This window comes from Oryctolagus cuniculus, chromosome 16 (genome assembly GCF_964237555.1).
Source record: "Oryctolagus cuniculus chromosome 16, mOryCun1.1, whole genome shotgun sequence".
In the NCBI taxonomy this organism is placed as follows: Eukaryota; Metazoa; Chordata; class Mammalia; order Lagomorpha; family Leporidae; genus Oryctolagus; species Oryctolagus cuniculus.
Window position 1 is genome coordinate 43,817,970 of NC_091447.1, and position 27,651 is coordinate 43,845,620.

The window sequence follows — 27,651 nt, forward strand, 5'->3', positions numbered from 1 at the left end:
GTCCGTTCTCACCACTTCCGTCGCTCGTCTTGCTCTGGACCCTGGGGCGGAAGTAAAAGCCATCTACCGCTTATAGGAGCGGTTCATGGTGAGGTTTGAGTCTTGCTGCCGAAGTGGGTTGGTTACTTGTTCTTTGTTTTTTAGCAGCAGGTCAGGGTTGAGTCTGGTGTACAGCGCAGGCCTTTGCAGAGCTGCGCTCGAGGCAGGAAGAGGGCTAGAGCGAGCCTCCCGTGATGGCTGTGGGTTTGAGTTGCACACTCGCCTGAGTGCGTGCCCTGTGCTTCAGCTGGCGAAGACAGGCGGCGCGCGTACGGATTTTGTCATTTTAGAATTCCCGCCTTTCAGTTGCTGTGTGGGGGTTCAGTAACGCAATGTTGATGAAACAGTTATCCCTGGTTTCACAAAACATATTCCTGATTCCGCCTCTTTTTCACAAGGTGCGCGGGCGTTTGTCCGCAAGGTGCTTAGTTTACAAGATAGTACCTCTCGCGAGAACATTATGTAGTGTTAGCTGGGGGGTCCATCTCCATCCCCTATTACAAAGTCCTGACAATACTTTGTCTTCTTTTTTCAAATGCCATTTCTAGCGACAGCTGTTCTCCGGCCTTTCTGACGGGATGCAACGTACTCTTTCCTTAAGACAAATAAGGTGAGAAATGCATCAGTGTAAGATCTCCACACTTAACTTGGTTTGCTAGGTCGAAAGACGACCACCCCGGAGCCAGTGGTCGGTCATTTCAGTTAATGGCACTTTAACAGGCCAGTTGTGGAGCAGAGGGTAACAGATCCTCTTTATTCCTTGGACCTCCTAAGTCGGAGTACGGGGATTTTCTGCCTCTTTGTTCCGTCCGGACATTAGTCCTCGGGATAATGGTTTTGGTCGAAGAGAAACCTCAATCTGAGAGAGAGATTGAAGTCAATCATGGAGTTATTTTTAAAATTTGTGGGTTTAGGAAGTTGGTACTTTTTTAAAAAAATATTTATTTATTTGAAAGAGTTACACAGAGAGAGTAGAGGCAGAGAGAGAGAGAGGGGAAGGAAGAGGGAGACAGGAGCCTTCCATCCGCTGGTTCACTCTCCAATTGGCCTCAACGGCTGGAGCTGTGCGGATTCAAAGACAGGGGCCAGGAGCTGCTTCTGGGTCTCCCACACATGTGCGAAGGCCCAAGCACTTGGGCCATCTTCTACTGCTTTCCTAGGCCCTAACAGAGAGCTGGATCGGAAGTGGAGCAGCCAGGTCTTGAACTGGCGCCCATATGGGATGCCGGGGCGTTAACCCGCTGCCCACAGCGCCGGCCCCAGTTGGTCCTTCTTACCTTAGGCTGTTTAGATATTTATTCACCTTACTAGATGTTTAGGAGTATGCTGAGTGGAGCTCAGCTATTGTTGACATTTTTTGAAGTTTCTTTATTTGCGGTAAAAATTGAAAAATAGGTATAGGTAAAATATTTTTTTCTGTTGCTGTTTGCACTCCTGGGCCTACTTATCTTTTGTGTGTGTGTGTGTGTGTGTGTGTGTGAAAAATAACACATATTCATTAAATAAAATCCCAATATTCCAGTAGTACCTAGCCCATTCTCTGAGATACCAATTATTCCACTACTTCTTTTTCTGTATATATTCACACCTCCCCTTTTAAATATAAGTGATATTTTCCCGTTCATACTGTTATGCAGTTCGTCACTTAAGATAACTTGCCTGTCATTTTATTGCAATAGGAATGCCTCATTTTTTAGCATCTCTGTAATACTACATTGCATGAAGATATATAATTTATTAATCGTACTACTGCTGGCCACTTGGGGTTCTTTTTTGTGATAGCAAATAATGTTATGATGGGTATCTTCTTTCATAACATGTGTATTCTTTTCCCTTTATTTCCTTGGAGAGTCTTCAAGAAGTGGGAATGTGGTATTATATGATATGAGCACTTAAGATTGATACATGATGCCAAATTCCCCTCCAGTAAACAATATTTTGGAGTTTCCTATTAACTTGTCTTCACCAACTGTTGATATTATTAGTTACCATTGACTTTAGGTTCAGCTGAGACCGCTGAAACCATTTTGGTTGTAAATTTATTGCATTTCAGTATTATAATCAGGACCAAGTTTCACTTACCAGTTCTTTTTTTTTTTTTTTTTTTTAATTTTTGACAGGCAGAGTGGACAGTGAGAGAGAGAGACAGAGAGAGAAAGGTCTTCCTTTGCCGTTGGTTCACCCTCCAATGGCCGCCGCTGCAGCCGGCGCACCGCGCTGATCCGATGGCAGGAGCCAGGAGCCAGGTGCTTTTCCTGGTCTCCCATGGGGTGCAGGGCCCAAGCACCTGGGCCATCCTCCACTGCACTCCCTGGCCACAGCAGAGAGCTGGCCTGGAAGAGGGGCAACCGGGACAGAATCCGGCGCCCCAACCGGGACTAGAACCCGGTGTGCCGGCGCCGCAAGGTGGAGGATTAGCCTATTGAGCCACGGCGCCGGCCCCACTTAACCAGTTCTAAGCCAATTTCAGCTTTTTTCTTCCTATGTAAACAGAATACTTATTTTATGATTTTTAGTGGTAGATTATTATAAAACAAATGATTCACACTAATAGTATTTTAGGTGAAATTAGAGATTTGAAGGAAGATTGTCTTTTTGAGTGAGATCTTGTGCTATAGGTAGGCATCAGAAGGGTGGTTCTTTCTAGAAAAAAAAAGCTGGAATGGGCAAGGATGTGTAGGTCAGAGGATTTGCAGGCAATGATGTCAGACGGTGAGGTTTCAGAATAAGAGCGGTAAGTGGAAAGGTAGTGAGAACTCAACAGTGAGGGCCTTGAAAGGCAGCCTGAAGGTTTTGCTCTGTGGAGGAGAGCTACAATAGGTCTTTAATCAGAGAATGAGAAGCATAATCTTATTTTATAAGAATCAGTTGGTGGCAGTTTTGAGTGATTAATGTTAGAGAAGCAAGTTATAAGGCTAATACAGGCTTATATGATTATAATCATATGAAAATTTATCATTCTATACTTCATTTGTAAATGATCAAGGAAATAATTGAGGTTTTAGTCACTTGCTGGAAGCTGGACATTGTTAAGTGCTGCACAGACAGGTGCAGACAGCCCTGGGTTAACCTTGTGTGATATGATGAAGGGGTGAGGAGAATGGTAAATGTAACATTTTAATGTTTGTTTACATGCCACCTCAGCACAGTTCTACATGTAATACAGAGGAATGAAGACTTGCAGGAGTGAGAATAACAAATAGTAGAGAGGTTGGATTTCAGGGATGCTGAAAATAACTGATTCTGCTGATGGTGAGGCCGAAGACGATGAAGGCAAAGCTCACTGTTAGATTTTTCTCTCAAGTTATTCTTACGATGGTGAAAGTGATATCATTAATCAGAGGAGGAGTAGTTTGGGGGCCGGGAAATATAGTCAGATTTTGGGCATGTTAATTTATGTGGAGGTTAGTCTCATGGAGAATAAGTTTACACAAAGATGTAAAATCTACTTGTGACAGATTTAGGAGAAACCTTAATAGATTTGTTACTTTTTCATTGAGAATTTTGTGAAATGTTTTTACTTAGTTTATCATTAGTAGAATTTCTGTTGAAAGTTCAGCTTTGTTTATCATGATGCTGATACCATAAGAGGGTGAATGCATCGTCTGGAGGAGTAGTCTAAATTTTTTTGGTGTGTGCACTATCAATAAAAATTGTTTATAAATATACTTCCAATATGTTCTGTATTTATTTGTTGATTATTCCGTATCTTTACTGTTATATTGTTTACATTGTAAAACATATTTAAAAAGTGGAAATTTTCAAAGGCTGAGACAAATATAAATCATAGTTTTACTCCTTCTTTTCCCCACATCCTGTTGGATTGATTTACACTGTTCTTTTAAAAAGCAGTGGTCAGCCAGAGGCCATGTTCTGTCCTGTTAACCAGTAGAGGTCACTCTTGAGCATCTGGAAAAGAGCAGCCTGTTGAGCTGTGTGCAAGGCAAAGAATATTTAGTCAGGAGATGTTATTTTTAAGTTTCTTAATTCATGCATTTTGGGAAGCATATGTGGTATTATGAAGAAGTATAGTATAGTGAGCTCAGGAGGGCACAGATCAATCTAAAACGTGCCTCTGTTTTTGACATTAACTTTTGAGTGTTTTGCATTTGAGGTGGACTGTTACTTGAGTTTGTATTTTGGAATCATTTCTCAATTATTTCAGAGTTTGCAGATTATGTGAGCCACAGGAAGGTTCTAAGCCTTCAGGAGTAATGCAAAGTTTTGTTAAAATTAGAGCAAGGGAAAGGATAGACACAAAAAGGCTTTCTTTGAAATTGATATTGAAGGAACTGTAAGTGCCCAAAATGTTAGTGGTGGGTTGTCGCCATCTCTCTGTTTTCCTTTTTTTTTTTTTTTGACAGGCAGAGTGGACAGTTAGAGAGAGAGAGAGACAGAGAGAAAGGTCTTCCTTTGCTGTTGGTTCACCCTCCAGTGGCCACCGCGGCCGGCATGCTGCAGCCGGCGCACCGCGCTGATCCGATGGCAGGAGCCAGGTACTTCTCTTGGTCTCCCATGGGGTGCAGGGCCCAAGCACTTGGGCCATCCTCCACTGCACTCCCTGGCCACAGCAGAGAGCTGGCCTGGAAGAGGGGCAACCGGGACAGAATCCGGCACCCCGACCGGGACTAGAACCAGGTATGCCAGCGCCGCAAGGCGGAGGATTAGCCTAGTGAGCTGTGGCGCCGGCCTCTGTTTTCCTTTTTATACTTAATTAGGAGAGGGAACGAGGGAAATGCCTCCTCCGAGTAAGACTTCACTGTAAGTAATTAGAAATCAAGAGCTAAGTTTGTCACACTTACATATTCTGAAAAGGAGAAAATAGAGTTTTTTTGTTTTTTTTTTTTTTTTTAAATGCATGTGCTCTGTTACATGACTTAGACTGCAAGCGACTTACGAACAAATCCTTTGATAGGCTGAATAACTGAAGAAAACCTTTTCTGTTACTTTTTTCATAAAATCCATTCTATAAATGGAGATACCCAGTAGGTATGGTTATAATCATATAAAAGTTTATAATTTTATACTTATTTGTAAATAATCAAGGAAATAATTGAGGTTTTAGTCGCTTGTTGGAAGCTGGACATTGTTAAGTGCTGCACAGACAGGTGCAGACAGCCCTGGGTTAGCCTTGTGTGATATGATGAAGGGGTGAGGAGAATGGTAAACGCAACATTTTAATGTTTACATGCCACCTCAGCACAGTTCCACATGTAATGGACTATGTAAATTATATAGCTCAACCAGATCATTTTGAAGATGAAGATGGGTTTGGAATTGCTGTTACACCAAAGGAGCAATTGACTAGACTGAGTGAGACTGGGGTCAGGAACTGTGGACCAGAGGTTCATACAAGCCAAGAATTGCTCTAATGATAGCAAAAGGGCATCATGATTCTGGAAAAAGCTATTTAAGATGGAAACTAGGTAGTCTGAGGTGTTGGTTTGCAGGCTGGTTTAGAGTTTGAGAACCAGAGGCCAGAAACAAGTCTAGTTGTGGGCAGGGCAATGTCAAAGATCTGGGAATTTGGGAGATAAGACAGAAGTGAAAGCATCAGTTTTTAGGAGTAAGCCAAATGTTTGGAAACCAGAGGTAGAGATGGACACTTGGTTTTGAGTGGCCAAGGTAGGCAAGGCCAAATTACAAGAGCAAGATAAAAGAAAGGATAATTTTGGGGCAGTGATGGTGACATCCTGCTTTTCCTTGTATTAAAAGTGGAGGCAACTTTGTGACCACAGATAATCAGTGGAAGCAGTGAGTGAGTGGATGGCTTATTTGTCACCACAGCCCCAGAAGAGCTGTAGGTCTAAGTATTTTCTTATTGAAATAACCATGATGCTTGCAGGGTCACAGTATAGTATTTTAGCTGTTTAACACATGCATTTATACAATATGTTTTGTTTTATTATACAGCATTCCAAAAGGTTTGGCTCCATGACCATTATGGCATCAAGAAACCTCTGGTGTATGAGAACTAATTTTCTCTTTGGTTCAAGATGTTGGATGATTCCATTTTCAGTAGAATTTCTCTTTAAATCCGTGTCATTGAGGCATTTTAGTGGAAAGTGTCATAATGGAGACGGCCAGCCTTTGGAGAATGAGGACCTACTGAACAACTTACTCATGATGGGAGTAGACATTGACATGGCAAGGAAACGACAGCCTGGAGTCTTTAATAGGATGGTTACTAATGAGCAGGACCTGAAGATGTTCCTTCTCTCCAAGGGAGCTAGCAAAGAAGTGATAGCCAGCATCATATCACGATATCCACGGGCCATCACACGCACTCCTGACAGTCTTTCAAAACGGTGGGATATATGGAGGAAGATTATGACATCAGACCTTGAAATTGTACATATTTTGGAACGTTCTCCTGAGTCCTTTTTTCGCTCCGATAACAACCTAAACTTAGAGAATAATATAAAGTTCCTGTACTCAGTTGGATTGACCCGCAAATGTCTTTGTCGATTGTTGACTAGTGCCCCTCGTACCTTCTCCAATAGCCTTGAACTGAATAAACAGATGGTTAAACTTTTACAGGAAGTCTGTTTGTCCTTGGGTCACAATGATCCTGCAGAATTTGTCAGGAAGATAATTTCTAAAAACCCTTTCATCTTAATTCAGAGCACCAAGCGGGTGAAAGCTAACATTGAATTTTTACAGTCAACTTTCAACTTGAACGGTGAGGAACTGCTGGTTCTGATATGTGGTCCAGGAGCTGAAATCCTAGACCTCTCCAATGACTGTGCCAAAAGAAACTACACAAATATCAAAGAGAAGCTGTTTTCTCTTGGATGTACTGAAGAAGAGGTACAGAAGTTTGTCTTAAGCTATCCTGATATGATTTTCTTGACAGAGAAAAAGTTTAATGCTAAAATAGACTGCCTCATAGAAGAAAAAATTAGCATTTCACAAATAATTGAAAATCCTCGAGTTCTAGATTCAAGCATAAGTACTTTACAAAGCCGAATCAAAGAACTGATACATGCTGGCTATGACTTGAGGACATCAAATATCAATCTTCTGTCTTGGAGTCAGAAAAGATATAAAGCTAAATTGAAAAAGTTAAATGGATAGAATGCTGGGGAATTTTCAGTCTTTTAATGTAATTATATTTCATTTGAATATGGGCTTTTTAAAAAGGAGAGATATGGTTTATTAATCACAGACACATAATGATCCTATGCATACTTTGTATTGTAGGTTCATAAAAATTCATGGTTGGTATGCTCAAATGTGAAATGCAACATCCCATCATGAGATACAGGTCATGGCTGCCATGAAGTGCAAGTTCCTGATGGAGTGCCTTAACAGAACAATGTACAGAAAGAAAGTACAAAGTAAACTTTTGTCGTTTTCTGTGTAGATTGAAAAATTGACAGTTTCTTTAGGTAGTTTAGTATTCTCTCATAATTTTGAGTGACAGCTTGTTTCTTCTGTTATGTGCCTAATTATGGCTCATCTTCAAAGTTTAATGCCAGTAAAAATTGTAAAAATATGACAAAATAGGTATTTTTCATCCCACATTCTCCATTGCACCCACCAGTGTACATCTTCCCACTCCTTACCCACCACAATTTACTGTGGATACATCCTGATTTCTTTAAAAATACAAGAGTAATTGTGGTAGGCAGAATAATGGCAGCATAAAAATATCAATATCTTAATCCCTAGAAACTGTGAATATGTTATGTTATATTGAATATGTGATTAAGTTAAAATGTTCGGTTTGGGAGATTTGAGATGGGGAGTTTATTTGGTGGGCTAGTGTAATCATTTGGATCCTTAAAAGAAAAAAGGCAAAAGGAGACAGTGATGTGATAGAATAAAGGTCCACTACTTTGTCTTTTTTTTTTTTTTTTAAGATTCTTTTTTTGAAAGAGCCACACAGAGGAGAGGTAGAGAGAGACAGAGAGACAGAGAGAGAGAGAGAGAGAGAGAGTCTTCCATCTGATGGTTCACTCCCCAGTTGGCCGCAACGGCTGGAGCTGCGCTGATCTGAAACCAGGAGCCAGGAGCTTCCTCTTGGTCTCCCACGTGGGTGCAGGGGCCCAAGCACTTGGGCCATCTTCTACTGCTTTCTCAGGCCACAGCAGAGAGCTGGATTGGAAGTGGAGCAGCCGGGTCTCGAACTGGTGCCCATATTGGGATACCGGCGCTTCAGGCCAGGGTGTTAACCCTCTGCGCCACAGTGCCGGCCCCATGATTTTGGTTATTTTCTAGAGGCATTTTTTTTTTCTGGATGTAAATGTTGAATTAAGTTATCTAATGGTGCTCAGTCTTTTTTTTTTTTTTTTTTTTAAGATTTTTATTTTATTTATTTGAAAGAGTTAACACACACACACACACACACACACACAGAGAGAGGTAGGTAGGAGGTAGGTCTTAATCTGCTGGTCCACTCCCCAGTTAGCTGCAATGGCTGGAGCAATGCAGATCTGAAGCCAGGAGCCAGGATCTTCTGGGTCTTCCCACGTGGGTGCAGGGGCCCAAAGACTTGGGGCATCTTCTGCTGCTTTCCCAGGCCATAGCAGAGAGCTGGTCAGAAGTAGAGCTGCTGGGACTTGAACCGGTGCCCATATGGGATGCTGGCTCTGAGCTGGCAGCTTTACATGCTACACCACAGCGCTAGCCCCTGTGCTCTGTCTTAAACCTTATTTGCTTTCAGTGATGCCTCAAAATAAAAAAAATAATGCCTGTTAGTGATGGAAATAAAATGCTTGCCTTCCTAAGGTTGTTTGTATACTCATTGTTGTTTGTATATTCAATGATATTTTTATTATACTTATCTCTTGAGCTTTGGGATCATTTCTGTAGAGTGCTATATCTGGAAAATATCTGTAACTCTAACTTTGCTTAAATATTTTAGCTTCACTGAACTTGTTTTCTCATCTGTAAGACTGAAAATTGATCTTCCAGTGCTGGTAGGATTAAAGTGATAACAGGGTCACTTCCTTGCACATAGTACTCATAGCTATTTATTCAATGGTAGTGGTAATACAAAGTTAAAATAGTATTTTACCAGTTTTATTGATAGATAATTCATGTGCCATGCGATTCACCATTTTAAATACACATTTCCTTTTTAAAAATGTTGACAGGGGTACAACCATTGTCCCAGTCTAATTTTAGAACATGTGCCCCCCCCCCCCAAATTGGTGCCTGTTAACAATCAATTTCCGTTATTTGCCTCCTACCCTGGTAGTCCCAAGCAAAGTGTATCTTCTTAAATATGCATATTCTGGACATATCATTTAAATGGACTCATGCAATATGTGGTCTTTTGAGTCTGACTTTTTTCAGTGAGCCTAATGTTTTCAAGGTTCATCCATGTGGCACATATCACCAATGACTCCTATTTGCCAAATAATATTCCATTGTATGGATATGGTAGTGATGGGAATAAATTTTCTTGTTGTAGTTAAAAACTTGTGCTTCTTTAAGTCTTCTGGTTTGTAGAGTATTTTCTGAGGTATTGCTTTGGACTCTTACTAAAGAACTTGAGAGAGATAGGCGGAGTCAGCACATTGTGAGACTGTTGCCTGGGCTGTAGAGAAATAGTGTACCAACAGTAGTTGCAAGTGCCCAGGGAGACTGGGCAAACAGTAGAATAAAGCACTTGACTGCTGGGTGGTGGGGGTTTGGGAAGGGACAACTTGGGAGAAACAAGTGGATGACGCCTGTCAGGGAAGATTGACATGTCATACTTTAAGGTTTGAGTCTGATTGAGGCATAGTCGATTCTTTATTTTAAAAATTGAATTGGGGACTAGCTTTGTGGTATAATGAGTTAAGCTGCTGCCTGTAATGCCGGCATTCCATATGGCTGCCAATTGGAGTCTCAGCTGCTCCGCTTCTGATCCAGCTCCCTGTTGATGTGCCTGGGAAAGCAATGGAAAATAGCCCAAGTGCTTGGGCCCCTTCACCCATGTGGGAGACCTGGAGGAAGCTCTTGGCTCCTGGCTCTTGGCTCCTTGCTAACTCCTGGTCCACCCTGGCCATTGCAGCCATTTAGGGGAGTGAACCAGTAGATAAAAGATCTCTCTCTCTCACTCTCCCTATGTAACTGTGCCTTTAAAATAAATAAATCTTAAAAAAAATTGAATTGTAAAAATTTTTTGTAATTAGTGAAAAGAAAAATCTGTGTTTATAATGAGAAAAATGTAAAATCACACAAAAATGTTATAATCTTATTACTCAGAAATAACATTTTGGTGATCCTGTTGTTTTTCTGTGCAGAATGTAGCTATACATGGATAAAATATTAATAGCTTTGTGACATATATGAGGATAATTTACCAGGTTTGTGGAAAGTGGAGTGAAAAGATAATGTGAATTTTCTATGAACTTTGGAAATAGCCACATATATTTGAGATCAAACTTAGCCGGCGCCACGGCTCACTAGGCTAATCCTCCGCCTTGCGGCGCCGGCACACCCGGTTCTAGTCCCGGTCGGGGCGTCGGATTCTGTCCCGGTTGCCCCTCTTCCAGGCCAGCTCTCTGCTGTGGCCAGGGAGTGCAGTGGAGGATGGTCCAAGTACTTGGGCCCTGCACTCCATGGGAGACCAGGAGAAGCACCTGGCTCCTGCCATCGGATCAGCGCGGTGCGCTGGCCGCAGCTGCCATTGGAGGGTGAACCAACGGCAAAGGAAGACCTTTCTCTCTGTCTCTCTCTCTCACTGTCCACTCTGCCTGTCAAAAAAAAAAAAAAAAAAAAATCAAACTGTATGTTATTTTTTTTTTAAGATTTATTTCTTTTTATTTGCAAGAGTTACAGAGAGAGAGACAGAGAGTGAGGTCTTCTATCCACTGGTTCACTCCCCAGATGGCTGCAACAGCTGGAGCTGCACCGATCTGAAGCCAGGAGCCAGGAGCTTCTTCTGGGTCTCTCATGTGGGTGCAGGGGCCCAAACACTTGGACCATCTACTGTTTTCCCAGGGCATAGCAGAGAGCTGGATTGGAAGAGGAGCAGCCGGGACTAGAACTGGCGCCCATATGGGATGTCCTGAAAGGCCAGGGCTTTAACCTGCTGCTCTACAGCACCGGCCCCCAAACTGTATTTTATAAATTGCTTTTCTTAATATATATGAACATATTAAGTATTCTTTAGTAATTAGTTACAGAATCAATTATTTGCCTGTAACTTGGTTTTTAATGATTGCATGAAATTTTATGATTTGGATAATTTCTCTAGTTTGTCTCTTAACAGTTGACCAGAGCAAGTAAGTTTGAGTGTATTAATTATTTTAGACAGTTCTGCCTGTGTTATTTCAGTATTCCATAGTGTTATGTATTCTACTTTTTTCCATCTTTGACATACTTTTTATTAGAGCGCAAGTTTCCTCCATCTGCAGGCTTTCTACTCAAATGCCTGCAATGACTAGAGCTGGACTGAGGCCAGAGCCTGGAGCCAGGAACCTAATCCAGGTCCCTCGTATGGGTGGCAGGGGCCTAAATCTTGAGCCATCATTTGCTGCCTCCCAGGGTGCACATGAGCAGGAAGTTGGGATCAAACCCTAGCACACTGGTATGGGATATAGTTGTCCCAAGTGGCCAACATTCACCCCTGATAGATTTATAAATTAAAATTTTGCTCTAGAAAATGTAAATGATAAAGAATACTGCATTTTGCTGTTCTTCAAATGTCAGATGGGTCCATGAAACTTCATTTAAAAAAAAAATCTGTACACTCTAAATTACTGGCATAAACTTGAGAAATTTCTGATAACTCTTAAGAGGTTGGGACAGTATCAAAGATTAAAAAGGTAAATGTTTTTCCCTTGTGCATTTAACAGGTAGAAATGAAAATGAGTAAGTATATATTATAAAAGCATTTATTGGGCCGGCACCGCGGCTCACTAGGCTAATCCTCCACCTGTGGTGCTGGCACCCCAGGTTCTAGTCCCGGTTGGGGCACCGGGTTCTGTCCCGGTTGCTCCTCTTCCAGTCCAGCTTTCTGCTGTGGCCCAAGTGCTTGGGCCTTGCACCCGCATGGGAGACCAGGAGAAGCATCTGACTCCTGGCTTCGGATCTGCGCAGCGCACTGGCCACAACACGCTGGCCGCAACGCGCTGGCTGTAGCGGCCACTTGGGGGATGAACCAATGGAAAAAGGAAGACCTTTCTCTCTGTCTCTCTCACCGTCTAACTCTGCCTGTCAAGAAAAAAAAAGCATTTATTGGATTTATTAGTAATCCCCTTGAATATTTATTTCTAAGGCTAGGAGTAAGTACATGGTCTGACTGAATATCTAATCATATGGTTTTCATGTAAAAATACTTGGAAATTGGTTCTCTTCTTGTTAGACTGTAATGTCCCATATTCTATAGCCAGAATGATCTGGTGGAGATCTAGGAGAGAATCTGCTGATGGCAGGACCCTAGCTACAAACCCTGTGGGGATGAGGCCCTGGGTCTGATGGGCCACCAAGTAGCTTGGGAGATAGGTGCTCTAGACTGGCCAGCATATCCCTAACTGAGACTATTCATTACTCCCTAATTTATTCCTCAGTACCTCAGGAACCTGGTACAGGACCAGGCGTTGATAGGATCCATTTTGAGGAGTTGGGGAAGGCGCCAGGTCATCTGTATTTTGCTTATTTTCATTTATCCTTTAATAATCTAGAATCATCGTGAAAACCTTTGAACAATACAAAAAAAAAAAGTCTCAGCTAACCTATTTATAATGAGGTTGAGGAATCATCCTTTTGCTGTTAGTTCACAAAGGGTTTTTTTTTTCACTTATTTAAATCAGGGATGAATTAATCTAAAATTCATCTGTTAATCCTTAATATGATATCAGTGGGTTTCTTCATATCATCCTTTGTTTTATTAAAGTAAAACTCATGTGATATTCAATTTACTTTGAATTCTTCATAAGAAGGATTGGACTGTGGGTCTTAACCCTGCCCCATTTTATTGTGAAAGTTTTTGTAGGTAGGTTCTTTGTTTAGGGGGAGGAAAATAGCCACTTTGTCAGATTTTTGGTTAAGTGTTGTACTGTCCTCACAAAATTAATTTGGAAGCTTACTATTTTTATCCTTAGACTTTGGAACTGTTTGAAAATAGTGAGAATTATCTGTTCCTTTGAAGTCTGGCAGAAGTTGCCTGGAAAATCATCTAGGCCTGGTATCTTGCTCAGGATAGATCATGGACAGTAATTGAAAGTTGTGGGGCCAGCACCTGCAGTGTTAGCATTCCACATGGGCACCGGTTTGAGTCCTGGCTGCTCCACTTCTGATCCAGCTCTCTGCTATGGCCTGGGAAAGCAGTAGAAGATGCCCCAAGTCCTTGGGCCCCTGCACCTGTGTGGGAGACCTGGAAGAAGCTCCTGGCTCCTGGCTTCAGATAGGCGCAGCTCTGGCCGTTGCAGCCATTTGGGGAGTGAACCATTGGATGGAAGACCTCTCTCTCTCTCTCTCTCTCTCTCTCTGTGTGTGTGTGTGTGTGTGTCTGTCTGTCTCTCTGCCTCTCTGTAAATCTGCCTTTCAAATAAATAAATAAATCTTTTAAAAACTTAAAGACTTAGAGGCTTTTGTCTCTTTTTTGGTAAATATGAATCTTTCTCCTAGGTAGTGCAATAGCATGGATGAATCTCAAAATATTAAGCTGAATTAGAAAACTCAGACTAAGTACTATCTGTAAAATTCCTTTTATATATAAATTCTAGAAGATGCTGACCTGTAGAGACAGAAAGGCAGTCAGTGGTTAGTGAGATGAGGAAGGCTAAGGAGGGACTACCAAGGACCATAAGGAAACATTTTGAGAGTGCCGTAGATATTCATCATCTTAATTATGTTGATGTTTTCATGTGTGCATATGTCAACTGTCAAATGATATGTTTAATTTTTTGTATGTTATTATGAATGATTGTCATTTTATGTAAAAAATATTTATTGGAAAGAGAGCAAGAGAAACCAACTTGGCATCTGCTGGTCCACTCTAAATACCTGCAACAGCCAGGGCTGGGCCAGGCTGAAGCCAGGGGCCTGGAACTCAACCCAGGTTTCCCATCCCCTGCTATCTCCCAGGGTATGAATTAGCAGAAAGCTGGAAAGGAGAGCAAAACTGGAACTCAAACCCAGGGACTTCAAGATGGGATGAGGGCACCCAAGGGGCAACCTAACCTCTGTGCCAAACACACCCCTGTATGTTTTTAATGTGTGAAATTTAGTATACTTTAGTTATTCCATGGTAAAGTTGAACAATATGTCCATTGAACACTGACTTGAAAAGTCATCTTTACCTGACACCAAATTTTCACATCTGTATGTGTATGTTTCTAGACCCTCTTCAACTCTGTTAAATCTTTGACTTTATGTGAGTGTACTTCAAAACAGTTTGTGGAAAGTGAAATTAAAATATAAGTTTTGGGGCCAGTGTTGTGGTGCAGCTGGTTAAGCCACTGCTTTTGATGCCTGCATCTCATATCAGAGTGCTAGTTCAACTCTTGGCTGTTCCACTTCTGATCCAGCTTCCTGCTAATGCTCCTGAGAAGGTGGTGGATGATGGCTCAAGTACTCCCACCCATGTGGGAGACCTCGATGTATTTCCTGGTTCCTGCCTCAGCATTGTCCAGCCCTGGCGGTTGCACCCATTTGGGGAGTGAACCAGCAGTTGCACCATCTCTGTCTCTCTCTCTGACGTTCTATCTTTCAAATAAATTTTTTAAAAAACACCTTTAAAATTTGTTTATTTTTGTATAAAAAGCATTTGAGATCCATGTGTAGCTTTATCATAATACCCCCTTTTCCATGAATTTTTTGAAGGCCCCTTTATTTATGTATAAATATAGAGAATTAAGCAATATCTATTTTCGGTAAAAGAGTAAAGAGGACTGGGAAGCCATCTGGAAGGAGTATTGATAAATTCATCCTCACACACCAGTTTAAACTCCAAATGGAGTAGTCCTGAGCCCTGAGCTGGTCAAGCCCCTGCCTTGCCCTTACTCAAGTCAGGCCAGGGCATGAAACACATTGTGTCTAACACCAACACATATGCATTCTAGAGAGCTTCTGCTCCAGGCTAGGACCCATGGGCTGGAATTCACCAAGAGAACAACTGCCCCTGCTTTGCTCTTGCCTTATCCAGCTCATGGGTACAGTTGGACTAGGACCTTTCTGCCACAAGAAAACAAGGGCTTTTGTGAGGTCCCATGCCTTGGGCAGAACTGATCTGTTTCTTCTTCATTGTGAAAACTGGATTACTGCTCTGGGCAGGCGCACTCAGCCTTCTTTTCTAAGGATAGTAGGGTACACACACGGACCCAAGTTAGAGGCATTTCTTTCTTCTGGCTTCCCTGCAGGTAGGGAGTATTGGTTGTTATATTGCAGCCTAACTGAAGATTCTGTAACAAAATTAGCACACATAGGTCAGCATCGCTGCACTCTGCAGCATGTATTTGAAGGTACCTCTCAGACTTCTTCAGAAAGTCTGCATTTCCTGACTGCAACTATAACTGCATTCAATAGATGCACAATGCATATGGCTCTAGCTTATTGAATTAACTCAGTGTGACAAACTATTTACAGAATTGAAAACTATAGTTAATAACTAATTGAAAAATAATTGTCAATTATGTGTAACAGATAAAAGAGTTAAAATTAGTTCCTAATCACTGTGCTTATGCACAGAACTTCATGAACTGCAGGAGGAACTGCATACAGAGGCTTGGTTGTACAATTTTCTCCCTCCTTCCCTCCTTCCCTTACTCTACCTCTCCCTCCCTTCCTAAATTTATTTCATGGGGAAACCCTGCAAGACATTGGCATAGGCAAAGAGTTCTTGGACAAGACCCCACATGCACAGGCAATGAAAGCCAAAATTGACACATGAGATTACATCAAATTGAGAAGCTTCTGCACTGCAAAAGTAACACTCAAGTGAAGAGGCCCCTGACAGAATGGGAGATATTATTTGCAAACTATGCAACTGATAAAAGATTAATATCCAGATTATATAAAGAGCTCAAGAAACTCAACAACAACAAAACAATGCAGTTAAGAAATCAGCAAAGGACTTAAACATATATTTTTCAAAAGGGGAAGTCCAAATGGCCAACAGACACAAGATAAAATGCTCAGGATCACTAACCATCAGGGAAATTCAAATCAAAACCACAATAATGTTTTACCATATGAAAGAATGATCTATACCCCCATGTTTATTGCAGCTCAATTCACAATAGCTAAGATATGGAATCAATCCAGATTTCCATCAGCTGAAGACTGGATGAAGAAATTATGGGATATGTACACCATGGAATACTACACAGTGGTAAAAAAAATGAAATCCTCTCATTTGCAATAAAATGGATGTAACTGAAAAACATTATACTTTATGAAATAAGCCAGTCCCAGAAGGACAAATACCATATGTTCTCCCTGATCTGTGGTAACTAATAGAGTACCTAAAATGTAATATATAGAAGTGAAATTGATACTTTGAGGGGCAATGACTTTGAACAGCCTTGTTTTAACTATTGAAGAACAGGTTTTTTTCCTTTTCATACTATTTGTTGAACTGTTTACTTAGTATAGAGCTAATCTTACATTTATAAAGTTAATTAAAAATCAATCTTAGTAACAAATAAGAATGAGAGGGGCCGGTGCAGTGGTGCACTAGATTAATCCTCCGCCTGCAGCACCAGCATCCCATATGGGCACCGGGTTCTAGTCCCGGTTGCTCTTCTTCCAGTCCAGCTCTCTGATGTGGCCCGGGAAGGCAGTGGAGGATGGCTCAAGTGCTTGGGCCCTGCACCCGCATGGGAGACCAGGAAGAAGCACCTGGCTCCTGGCTTCGGATTGGTGTAGCTCCAGCTGTAGCGGCCATTTGGGGAGTGAACCCATGGAAGGAAGACCTTTCTCTCTGTCTCTCTCTGTCTCCCTCCCCCCCCCCCGTCTCTCTCTGTCTCTCTGTCTGTAACTCTACCTGTCAAATAAATAAGAAAAAAAAAAAAAAAAGAATGGGAATAGGAGAGGAAAGAAGAAGGGTGGTAAGAATCATTGTGTTCCTAAATTTGTATTTATGAAATGCATGACGTTTGTATACCTTAAATAAAATATTTCTGGGTAAAAATAAAGATTTATTTCATTTATTTGAAAGAGTTACAGAGAGAGAGGGGGCCGGCGCCACGGCTCAATAGGCTAATCCTCCGCCTAGCGGCGCCGGCACACCGGGTTCTAGTCCCGGTCGGGGCGTCGGATTCTGTCCCGGTTGCCCCTCTTCCAGGCCAGCTCTCTGCTGTGGCCCGGGAGCGCAGTGGAGGATGGCCCAAGTGCTTGGGCCCTGCACTCCATGGGAGACCAGGAGAAGCACCTGGCTCCTGCCTTCAGATCAGCGCAGTGCGCCGGCTGCAGCACGCTGGCCGCGGCGGCCATTGGAGGGTGAGCCAACGGCAAAGGAAAACCTTTCTCTCTGTCTCTCTCTCTCTCACTGTCCACTCTGCCTGTCGAACAACAACAACAACAACAACAAAAAACCAGAGAGAGAGGGAGATAGAGAGAGAGGTCTTTCATCTGTTCTTTCCCCAAATGGCTGCAATGGCTGGGGCCAGGGCAGGCCAAAGCCAGGAGCCTGAAGTTTCTCCCAGGTCTCCCTCATGAGTGCAGGGGCCCAAGCACTTGGGCCACCCTCTGCTGCTTTCCCAGGGACATTAGCAGAGAGCTGGATTGGAAGTGGAGGTGGGAATCCAACTGGCATACCAATGTGGGATGTGGGCATCCCAAGCAGCTTAACCCACTGCACCATGATGCTTACCCTGTTACACAATCTTTGTATTTTTTTCTTAAGATTTATTTATTTATTTGAAAGGCAGAGAGTTACAGAGAGGCAGAGACAGAAAGAGTGGGAGAGAGAGGTCTTCCATCCACTGGTACACTTCCTAAATGGCCACAACACCTGAAGCTGAGCCAATCAAAGCCAGGAGCCAGGAGCTTCTGGGTCTGTCACCTGGATGCAGAGGCCCAAGGAGTTGGGCCATCTTCTGCTGCTTTCCATGGCCATAGCAGAGAGCTGGATCAGAAGTGAAGCAGCCAGGACTCGAACCGGTGCCCATATGGGATGCCAGTACTGCAGACAGCAGCTTTACTCGCTATGCCACAGCACTGGCCGCCTATACAGTCTTAACACTGAAAAATGCACAGCAGTGTATTTGCACTTACTCAGTCACTACTGCCTGATCCTCTACTTGTGTTTTTAATTTTGTGTCATATTTCATGTGTGTACACAAAATCAAACATGATGGTATATTCGCCATATCATTGTAATTGATTCAATACTTTTTCATTCTTTGGGAACTTAAGGAGATTTTTGCTTTTTTCTTTCTTTTTTCTTTTTTTTTTTTGCAATAAAGATCCTATTTGTGACATCTGAAGTGAGAGAATCAGTTTTTTTTTTTTTTGAAGATTTATTTACTTGAAAGACTTACACAGAGAGGAGAGGCAGAGAGAGAGAGAGAGAGAGAGAGAGAGAGAGAGGTCTTTCATCCGCTGGTTCACTCCCCAGTTGGCCACAACAGCTGGAACTGCACCGATCTGAAGCCAGGAGCCAGGAGCTTCTTCTGGGTCTCCCATGCCGGTGCAGGGGCCCAAGGACTCAGGCCATCTTCTCCTGCTTTCCCAGGCCATAGCAGAGAGCTGGATTGGAAGTGGAACAGCCGGGACTAGAACCAGTGCCCATATGGAGTGCTGGCGCTTCAGGCCAGGGTGTTAACCCACTGTGCCACAGCACCGGTCCCGAGAATAAGTTTTTGTTATGAGAATATTATGGATCAAATAGACACATTATAAATTACCCTTGATTTCTTCCTTATGTAGAAGACATTGCAAATACAAATGCGTGTGCTCCTGTGTCTCCCATGGCATCTAATATGGCTGGTTTAATGACCTGCGTCCACTTGATTGGATGAACAATTCTAAATCTGAGGGTTGGTCTGTAATGGAAAATATTAAAATTGGTAATAAAGCTAAAAAATGTCTCTCATAAAGCACCATATGTACAAAACATGCCCTAGGTATTATGGTAGCTTTAAAATTAGTTGAAACATCTGCATTTAAATGGTGTCATGTCCTTATTTCGTGCATCATTTTCTTAAGGTGAGTTCTGATTCAAACTCCACCTGACCACTAAGACTCTGGAACAGAATTGTCATCAGATAGAGAAGGTCCATTCCCCTTACACCCACTGCACCTCAGGCTGAAGTCAGCACCTACGGATGTGAGTTCTGTCTCGTGCTCCTTTCTTTTCTTCCACAGGATCAGTGAGCAAGGGATATACCTTGGTGATGACTTATCAACCAGGACCTTTTGAGAACTAAATATATCCCTTCCTGTTTTCCTTTCCCAGTCAAATTGATGCTATGAGTCACGGCCAAAATTGAATGTAGAAAAGCTTAGTGGTAGCTTTGATGGTTTTTTAGTTTGTTCATAAGATAACATTTATGCAAAGTAGTCAAATAATTACACAACATTAGAAAATAGAGAAACACTTGTTAACATTGTAGTATATAGCTTTTTCTTATGCATATATTTTATGTGTAGAAGATAAATATCCTTTTTTGGCTAAAATTAAATAACTTATCTAACATGTATTTGTTAAGTGCAGAGTGTGCATTATTATGTTGGACCTTGGATTCTTTTGTAATAGCTGTTTTTATAATATATAGTGGGTATTTTTCCATACGAACCACTTTTCCATATGAACCGTATGAACCATATAACACCACTTATGATCAGTTTTTAGATAAATTTGAGTCTTGACACCTGTAGTCCACTGTGGATAAGGAATGTGCCATTTCAGAACCATGGCAAAGAGAATGGGCTTTCAGGAAGCTTGGTGTGGGCTCAGAAAGTCACCACGTGGTATTGTGCTCAGAGATTGGCCAGTGAATCCCATCTCAGCATGGCAGTATATTAGACCCTCGGAGTGAGGATGCTAACACGTCGAGAGGCACACCCCAGATACTCAGACTCCAGACCAGCTGATGCAAAAGCAAGAGGATTTATTCGACGTCTGTGCAGACGGGCCTCCTGAACTTGGGAGTCCGGAGAGCGCCCCCAGTACAAGCCACACGGTTTATATACCCACAGCGACCAATCAAAAGCACTATAGAGTCCATGCACACAGCAGTCCAATCCGCGAGCTGATCATGTGAAGGGCATGTGTTTTCTATCCAATCAGCTACGAGATCACACGGGAGGCATGCACCTCGTCGCCATTTTGTTGTTTACTTCTTTAGTAGTTCCTTCCCCTGCCGGTGCCATCTTGTTCACCCTGAGGGGGGACGACTTCTCGCTCCCTTTGTTCCCCTTGTGGGAGAGCGGCATCCCGCTTCCCACACCGTTATTTGAGTATTAGGAGGTATACAAACTGGGTTAGGTCTTAGCACAGCCAGGCACAAGTGTCGCAGCTAGCTAAGCATAGGGTCCCTTATTTTATAGCTGCACCTAATTTTAGCTTTGGGGGAAAAAGTTTAGGGCTGTAATTTTAAACTTTAATTTTTATTTGGGGCAAAGGTGACTTCTTGTTTTTAATGGTATTGGCTTAGGTCACTCCATCTTGGTTTGATTTTTAAGGTTCTTCAAATAATTCCTGGAAAAGTTATCAAAGATGGGTAGGAAAGCAAAAGGAGCTTGCTTGGAAGATACAACTTGAGACTCATCTGCAAATAATGCAACAAATTAACTACTGAGATCAAAATGGGTGATTGGATCCCTTTTGCCTGTTTAAAAAGAAAATATATAGAATGCTTCTGGATCACATATTTGAATATCTTCTTTTCCCAAATTTAACCCAGAATTGAAGCCTCTAATATCAATTAACATTTTTCAATTGACAAAAATTATATACAATGTTTTAATATAATTGTGGAAAGGCTAAATCAAGTGAGCTAATTATGTATTACCTAATATGCATATCATATTTTTGTGATGACCACTTAAAATCTGTTTTCTTAGCAGATTTGAAATATGTAACATTGTTGTTAATTGTAGTCACTATATTGTAAAATTGACCTTGAACTTATTCCTCTTGTCTGACTAAAATTTTGAATCCTTGACTAACATCTTGCCAATCTCCACTCCTTTCCTGGCTTCACTACCATTCTGCTCTGCTTCTATGGATTTGTTTTTAATTTTATTTTTTTAAATTTATTGATTTGTGAGGAAGAGAAAGAGACGAGACGAGGAGAGGAGAAGAGAGGAGAGGGAGGGCTCATCTGCTGTTTTGCTCCATAAATGCCTACAATAATCAGACCTAGGCTAAGGGCCAAAGCCGGGAGCTGGAGATTCAGTCCAGGTCTCCTGTGTTGGTGGCAGGAACTCAATCACCACTGCCTCCCAGAGTCTGCATTGGCAGAAAGCTGGAATCAGGAGCCAGAGCTAGGAATCAAATCCGGGTACTCTCATATGGGATGCAGACATCTTCACAAGTAGGTCAGACACCTACTCCCGGAGTTCATCTTTTATAGATTCCACATGTAAGTGAGATAATAGGAGGTGTTTGTCTTCCTGTGCCTGGCATTTTTTATATAACACGAATTCCACCAGGTTCATCCATGTTATTGAAAATAACATGATTTTCTTCTTTTTAAAGCCTGAATATATGTATTAATTGTGTATATATAACACATTTTCTTTGTTCATGTATGATAGACAATTTGATTTCACATCCTGGCTCTTGCGAGTAAAGCATGCAAGTTCAGGCATCTCCTGGATACACTTACTTCATTTTCTTTGGACATAAGCCCAGTAGTGAGATTGCTGGATCATCAATTGACTTTAATTGTGACATATTCTTCTTCAGAGTCTTTTTGGATTTTTTTCCCTTCTAATCTTTTCACCTCTAACCAATCCATGTTCTTAGGTATATAAATGCCCCTAAAATAATTTCCATGACCAATACTGGGCCTGTAGTGGTAGGCTGATCAGACCTGGCCCCATCTGTTCTGGAGCTTACAGTCTAGAAGAGGAAGGTGGACAACAAGTGACTATAAAAATAAGTAATGTAAATTGAGGAAAGTACAAGGAAATAGAGTTCTGAAATGGAGAATAAAAGGGCACAGATTTATAGATTAGCTGATCATGAAAGGACTCTTAGGGATCTAAAATGTAAAATGAGGTTTGTAGGGGCCAGTGCTGTGGCGTAGCAGGTAAAGCCTCCGCCTGCAGTGTTGGCATCCCATATGGGCACTGGTTCAAGTCTTGGTTGCTCCAGTTCTGATCTGGCTCTCTGCTATGGCCTGGGAAAGCAGTAGAAGATGGCTCTCCTAACTGCTTGGGCCCCTGCACCTACACGGGAAACCTGAGAGTAGCTCCCGGCTCTTGGCTTTGTGCTGGCCCAGACCTGGCTATTGAGGCCATTTGGGAGTGAAACAGCAGATGGAAGGTCTCTCTTTCTCTGTCTCTTCCTCTCTTTATGTAATTCTTTCAAATAAATAAATAAATAAATATTTTTAAAGAATTTACTAATTCTCTCTTTAACTATGTCTAGCCAGCTGTTAAATTTTTTCAGGTAGTTCATTTTTCTTACTTTAAAACATAGTTTCTAGTTTTCTGCAAGTAATCTCATATTTGTTTTTATTTCTTTGACAATATTAATGACAATGATTTTTCTAACATTGTGTTATGAAAATTTCAAATAGAAAAGTTGAGAGAATTTTACAGTGAGAATCTGCCTACCAAATATATTCTATCATAAACATTTTAGTTACTGTATTATATATCTATATATGTATCTATATATCTATTAAAATAGTCATTTTAATGCCCATGTCTCATAAGTTTAATATATGGTGTTTTTTCTGCTTGAATTTTCTGTTGCTTTTGGCTTTCACTCATATTTTTTTGTTTCCTCATTTGCCTGATTATTTTTTTTTGTGTGCAAGACTTTGTACTTGCCAAAGTTTAGAAATAATTTGAGAAATAGAATTTTTCCATAGAAGTTATATTTTTAGATATATTTAGTGGATTTAGTAAAGCAAAGTTTAAATAATAAAAAATTGAAAACAATTAGAAATTCATATACAGTAAAAAAATGAACATAAATTAGCCAACTCCATGGACACTTACAGTTAGACATTCACATCTTTACGTCTTTCTTTGTATATGGATAATGCAAACATACCTGACATGATTCTAGCAGAAAATATTTTTAAGTTTTAAAAATGGCATAGATTATATTTCTTTTTTTAATCAAATATTTATTTATTTACTTGAAAGTCAGAGTTACACAGAGAGGAGAGGCAGAGAGAGAGAGGTCTTCCATCTGCTGGTTCACTCCTCAATTGGCCATAATGGCTGGAGCTACGCCGATCCGAAGCCAGGAGCCAGGAGCTTCTTCTGGATCTCCCATGTGGGTACAGGGGCCCAAGCACTTGGGTCATCTTCTACTGCTTTCCCAGGCCATAGCAGAGAGCTGGATTGGAAGTGGAGCAGCCTGGTCTTGAACCGGTGCCCAAATGGGATGCTGGTGCTTCAGGCCTGCTGCACCACAGTGCCGATCCCCTAGAATATATTTCAATGATAACATTTTACATGAGTGTAAGCCCTTGATTTAATTCCATGATTTTATCATGCCAGAAGCATATTTGGTTTTAATTTTTAAGGTAGAAATTTGTATCATAGTACATTGACTTTTTAAAACGCTGTCTCTCAGTGTGAACAAAAATTTTAATTTTATTTGCTATGATGTTTTAAAGTTTCAAAGTGTTTTCAGCCTAAGAAAACAACTGCACACATTTAAGTGATTTTTAATAAAATACAAGTTAGTGATGATATTCGTCTTTGGGTTTCCTAATAGTAAGTCCTACCCTATGTTTTCACAGAGTATAAATTGTATTCCTATGAAGGGTGCCTTAAGACTCAGTAGTTCTTAAACAGTGTTACAAATAATCAAATAAATCCCAAATGCTGCAAAGCTGAACAAGATTCAGTTTTATTTCTGCCAGATGCCTATGGGCATTAGCAATCTGTGATTTACCTCAATCCAATTTTAGGGATTGAGACACTGTGAAAGTCTGTCTCCTTCAGGTTTACCTTACTTCTAGGGTATCTCTCTTCTTGGTCTGAACCCAAGATAAAGAGTATTCATCAGCCCTTCTTTCTCTTCAGGCTCTGTAGGTCGGCCTCTGTCTCTAGCCTTTTGCTGTCAAGAGCGCTGCTTGGCCTTCCGGATGCCCCTTTCAGAATCATTAAGTGTTCCTAGGCGATCAGTACCCTCCAAACAAGCAAACCACAGCTTTCTGAGTGAGGCTCAAATCCTAGACTTGTTGAAAATAAAACTCTTTTATTTAAATAGAGTTTATTCCATATGCACTTAGATATTTGATAGGTATTTTTGGGCTCTCTGTTTTAACGTATTTTAGATTATACTTTTTTGTGTTTATTGCTTTTGAAAACATTTTGCCTTATGGTTGATGTGTTTTCTTTAATTTCTTTTTTCTCTTCTGATAACCAGGAAGTATTATATTCTCTTTTTAGTTATAATTTTTTTGTAGCTGTAAATTCACATAAGTTTTTTCCTGAGGCTTAAGTCACAGTTTCTTCATTGTTAACTGGCATAGTAACCTATTTCACTGAGTGGTTGTGAGAATTAATTAAAATTATACATACAAATAATCTATTTTATTGCCTGGCAAATGGCATACCTGTTAGAAATGTTGGCTCTAGAGATTATATTATAGGTTAGTGGATTACAAGATGATAAAGCAGAGAGAAAGAAGATTGAAGAGAGAAGGTCAGAATAAAATTTCCTTCCATCTCTGACTATTGGTGGGTTCTGTTGGGCACAGTGTGCTGTTCTCTTTGGTAACACCCTCGCCTCCATGCCGTTTACTCAGTACCTGTATCTTAGGTCCTGGCTTGGACTTCACAGCAGACCTATCATGAAATAACTGGAAAATCCTGAGCCTAGAAGTTCCTCTGGACTATACTTGGCAGGATAGTTTATTGGCATAATGTTTTGTTCTTTCCACTATCCGTAGAAGCTGTTCTGATTCTGGGCTTCCTGTCTTTAGAGGATTGTAAACAGATTTTATGTGGCAGGCCTGGTAAAGATCATGGCAGAAAACGGAAGTTACTCGGCTCCTGGAATAAAACTCTGCTGCCCAGCGTTTTGTTTTGGGATTAGAAATGCTGGAGGAGGGGAGGTGGGGAGTGGCAGTGGGAGAATGAAGGTGGAGGCTGTTACTGGGGTGAGGGTAGAGAAAACAGAGTGGCAGGAATGGGATGACCTTTCAGAGACAAGGGGTGACGACTTTATGATTTCTTTTTTCTCAACTTTCTCAACCTGTCCCCCTTGCCTTTGTAGTGAGGTCTTCAGATGCAGAGTTGAGGCCGGTGGAACCTGTCGATGCTGTGGCCCATGAGCACTGACAACTGTCATGGAAGCTGGCTCAAAAGAGCCCTGGTCACAGGCTGGGTGGCTCACCTTTAAATGGGCTGATGGGCTTATGCAATGGGTCTGTTATGTGTGACCCTGATGGCCTGGGAATCAAGAGATGCTTGCCCTGCTTTCAGGGCACTGCCCTAAGTGCCATTCTTGGGGTGAGGAAGGGTGAACAGGGGGAAGGCAGGGCCTCAGAGTCAACTAGAATGTTTTGATACCTTTGCCTCATGGGAGCCGAGCCAACTTCTTTATGAGTAGAACATATCCATTTCATGTGAACTCTCTTGGTCTTGAATGTTATAAAACAAATCCATACCTTACTTTTTGTCCCCCTCAAAACTATTGTTATCATCCAGGTGCACTTTTGTCTTTCTCAACTTAGTGTAAATGTAAAAAGGAAAGATGTGGAAGGTGAGTCTAGGAGAGCTCTTTTATCTCCTGACTTCCTTTGTGAGCAGCTGTAGCAGTCTTTAAGTAACTTCAAAGGAAACACAGGAAGAAAGGAGAAAAACTGACATGGCTGGCCTGTGGTGGAAGAGACCAGAGACCTTGGTGGAAACAACAGGTGGTAGCAATTGAAGGAGAATCAGAATAGTCCTAGGGCTCATGTGGAGTGAGGGCAGAATGATGGTGCACAGGCTAGACCAGCGAGTGTGGTCTGAAGGGTATGCTGGGGGAGAATTTTGTCATGACCTCCTAGACCCAATCCCACGTCTGCACCCCTCAGACCCAGCCTCTGTCTCCATCTACCTTTGTGCGGATCTTCTGCTATGTTGCAACTGTGGCTTCCCATGATAGTGGCCAGCACTCATGGGTTGTGTTAAGGGCAAGCAAGTGTAACTCCTGTTGCTCAGTGGTGAGGGACACCTGCAAGAGGAAGCGAGGAGGATGTTCCTGGGAAGCTGTGTTACAGGCATGGAAGGGTGGACCTCATCATGAATTTCTCATGGAAATGGTATTGTCCTTTATTCTACAATATTATTTAGTACAGGTGAATGTTGGTCCAGTTGAACTGCTAGCCCAACTATATGGTGAGTTAAATGAACGGTTATGGCCTTTCCTAAGACTCTCACCACTGAGTATAACATTGTTTCTGTGGTAATGCTTTCATAAATTCCACAATAGACTGACAAAAGAACCATTGAATACCGTCTGTTTGTCAGTTGGATTGGCCTGGCTGGGTTCATGAGGCCCACCCTGCTCTTTAACTTGAAATGTCTGCCCCTGTACAAAGAAGGCAAAGTAGTTTATAGTGACAGGCCAGCCACACACACTGCATTTAAATAAAGATAGGGATTGGCTCCCTGTAGGAGAACCTGTCTGATTTAAGACAGGCAACGTTTAATGAAATGTGGCATCAAATGGTCTTGCTTTAAAGAGGCAGTTTGTATAACGTCTCTACTATTATCAGAACATCTGTGTTTACTTTTTTGTGAAAGCAAAAGTTTCAGTCTTATTTCGGATCAAAAATGGCATTGCTCATTGTGATAAGGGGTGTGAAAAGTAAGAAGTAAATCAAAATGAGGATTTTATTCTTTCTTGGTTGCCATTTTCAATGGAGAATAAATTAAACAGTCAAAAGAAAGGTAAAGAGGAGGTGGTTGACAGTTTAGTCATGTTTTATGTAACACTTGTTTTTCTTTTACACGAACACATTATACCATCCATCAGGACAAATTAATATGTCTTGGGCCTTTAAAAACTGTAAAAAAATAATTTTAATGGTTCCAATAACAGCTCCAGATGAATGCTGGAAAACAGATATTCCAAACTGTCAAATAGCGTATGTATTACTTGGCTCTGTTATGGCTGCAAGTAAATGCTGCTTTTGTATGAAGTTTCCTTGACTGCCAGTGGAGGAACTGTAACCCATTTATTGTGAACAAAATTGGAAGGGGAATGAGACATGTTACAACGGAATGGCACCTAATTCCTTCTTGCCATTTGGATTGAATTAAAATAATAAATCATTAGGACAATAAAAAGTTCTTGGTTGAAAGGAAGAATAATTTAATTAAAGAGATGTACAAAAATGGCAGGTTCATACAAACATTCCTTATGATGCAGAAATTTTATTTTTAAAATGTGATTTTTTTATGATGCAGGGAATCGAAGTACACCTCAATATAAATATATACTTAATATATATATTACATGGGGGTAAAAATGTCAGAAAAGCTTCAGAGATGAATTTAACTGTGGTATGGGAAGCAACTGAAAGGTGTTTACAT

At 41.3% G+C, this 27,651-nt stretch overlaps 1 protein-coding gene across 9 annotated transcripts in view; it reads left to right on the forward strand.

The window, feature by feature from the left end:
* The first annotated feature begins 4 nt into the window (after positions 1 to 4).
* The window catches only part of MTERF1 (mitochondrial transcription termination factor 1), a 232,828-nt gene continuing 205,181 nt past the window's right edge, over positions 5 to 27,651 (forward strand). Inside the window, exons 1-4 of one of the 9 annotated variants that reach the window (XM_051852996.2) lie at positions 5 to 117; positions 588 to 649; positions 4,404 to 4,535; positions 5,953 to 9,467. In XM_051852996.2, the coding sequence (XP_051708956.1) occupies positions 5,974 to 7,116 (1,143 nt within the window). In that variant the 5' untranslated portion in view covers positions 5 to 117; positions 588 to 649; positions 4,404 to 4,535; positions 5,953 to 5,973 and the 3' untranslated portion in view covers positions 7,117 to 9,467. Of the gene's footprint in view, positions 118 to 587; positions 650 to 4,403; positions 4,536 to 5,952; positions 9,468 to 27,651 lie in introns of those variants that run through there. The other 8 variants (XM_070059822.1, XM_051852997.2, XM_070059823.1 and 5 more) reach the window with 8 other exon arrangements.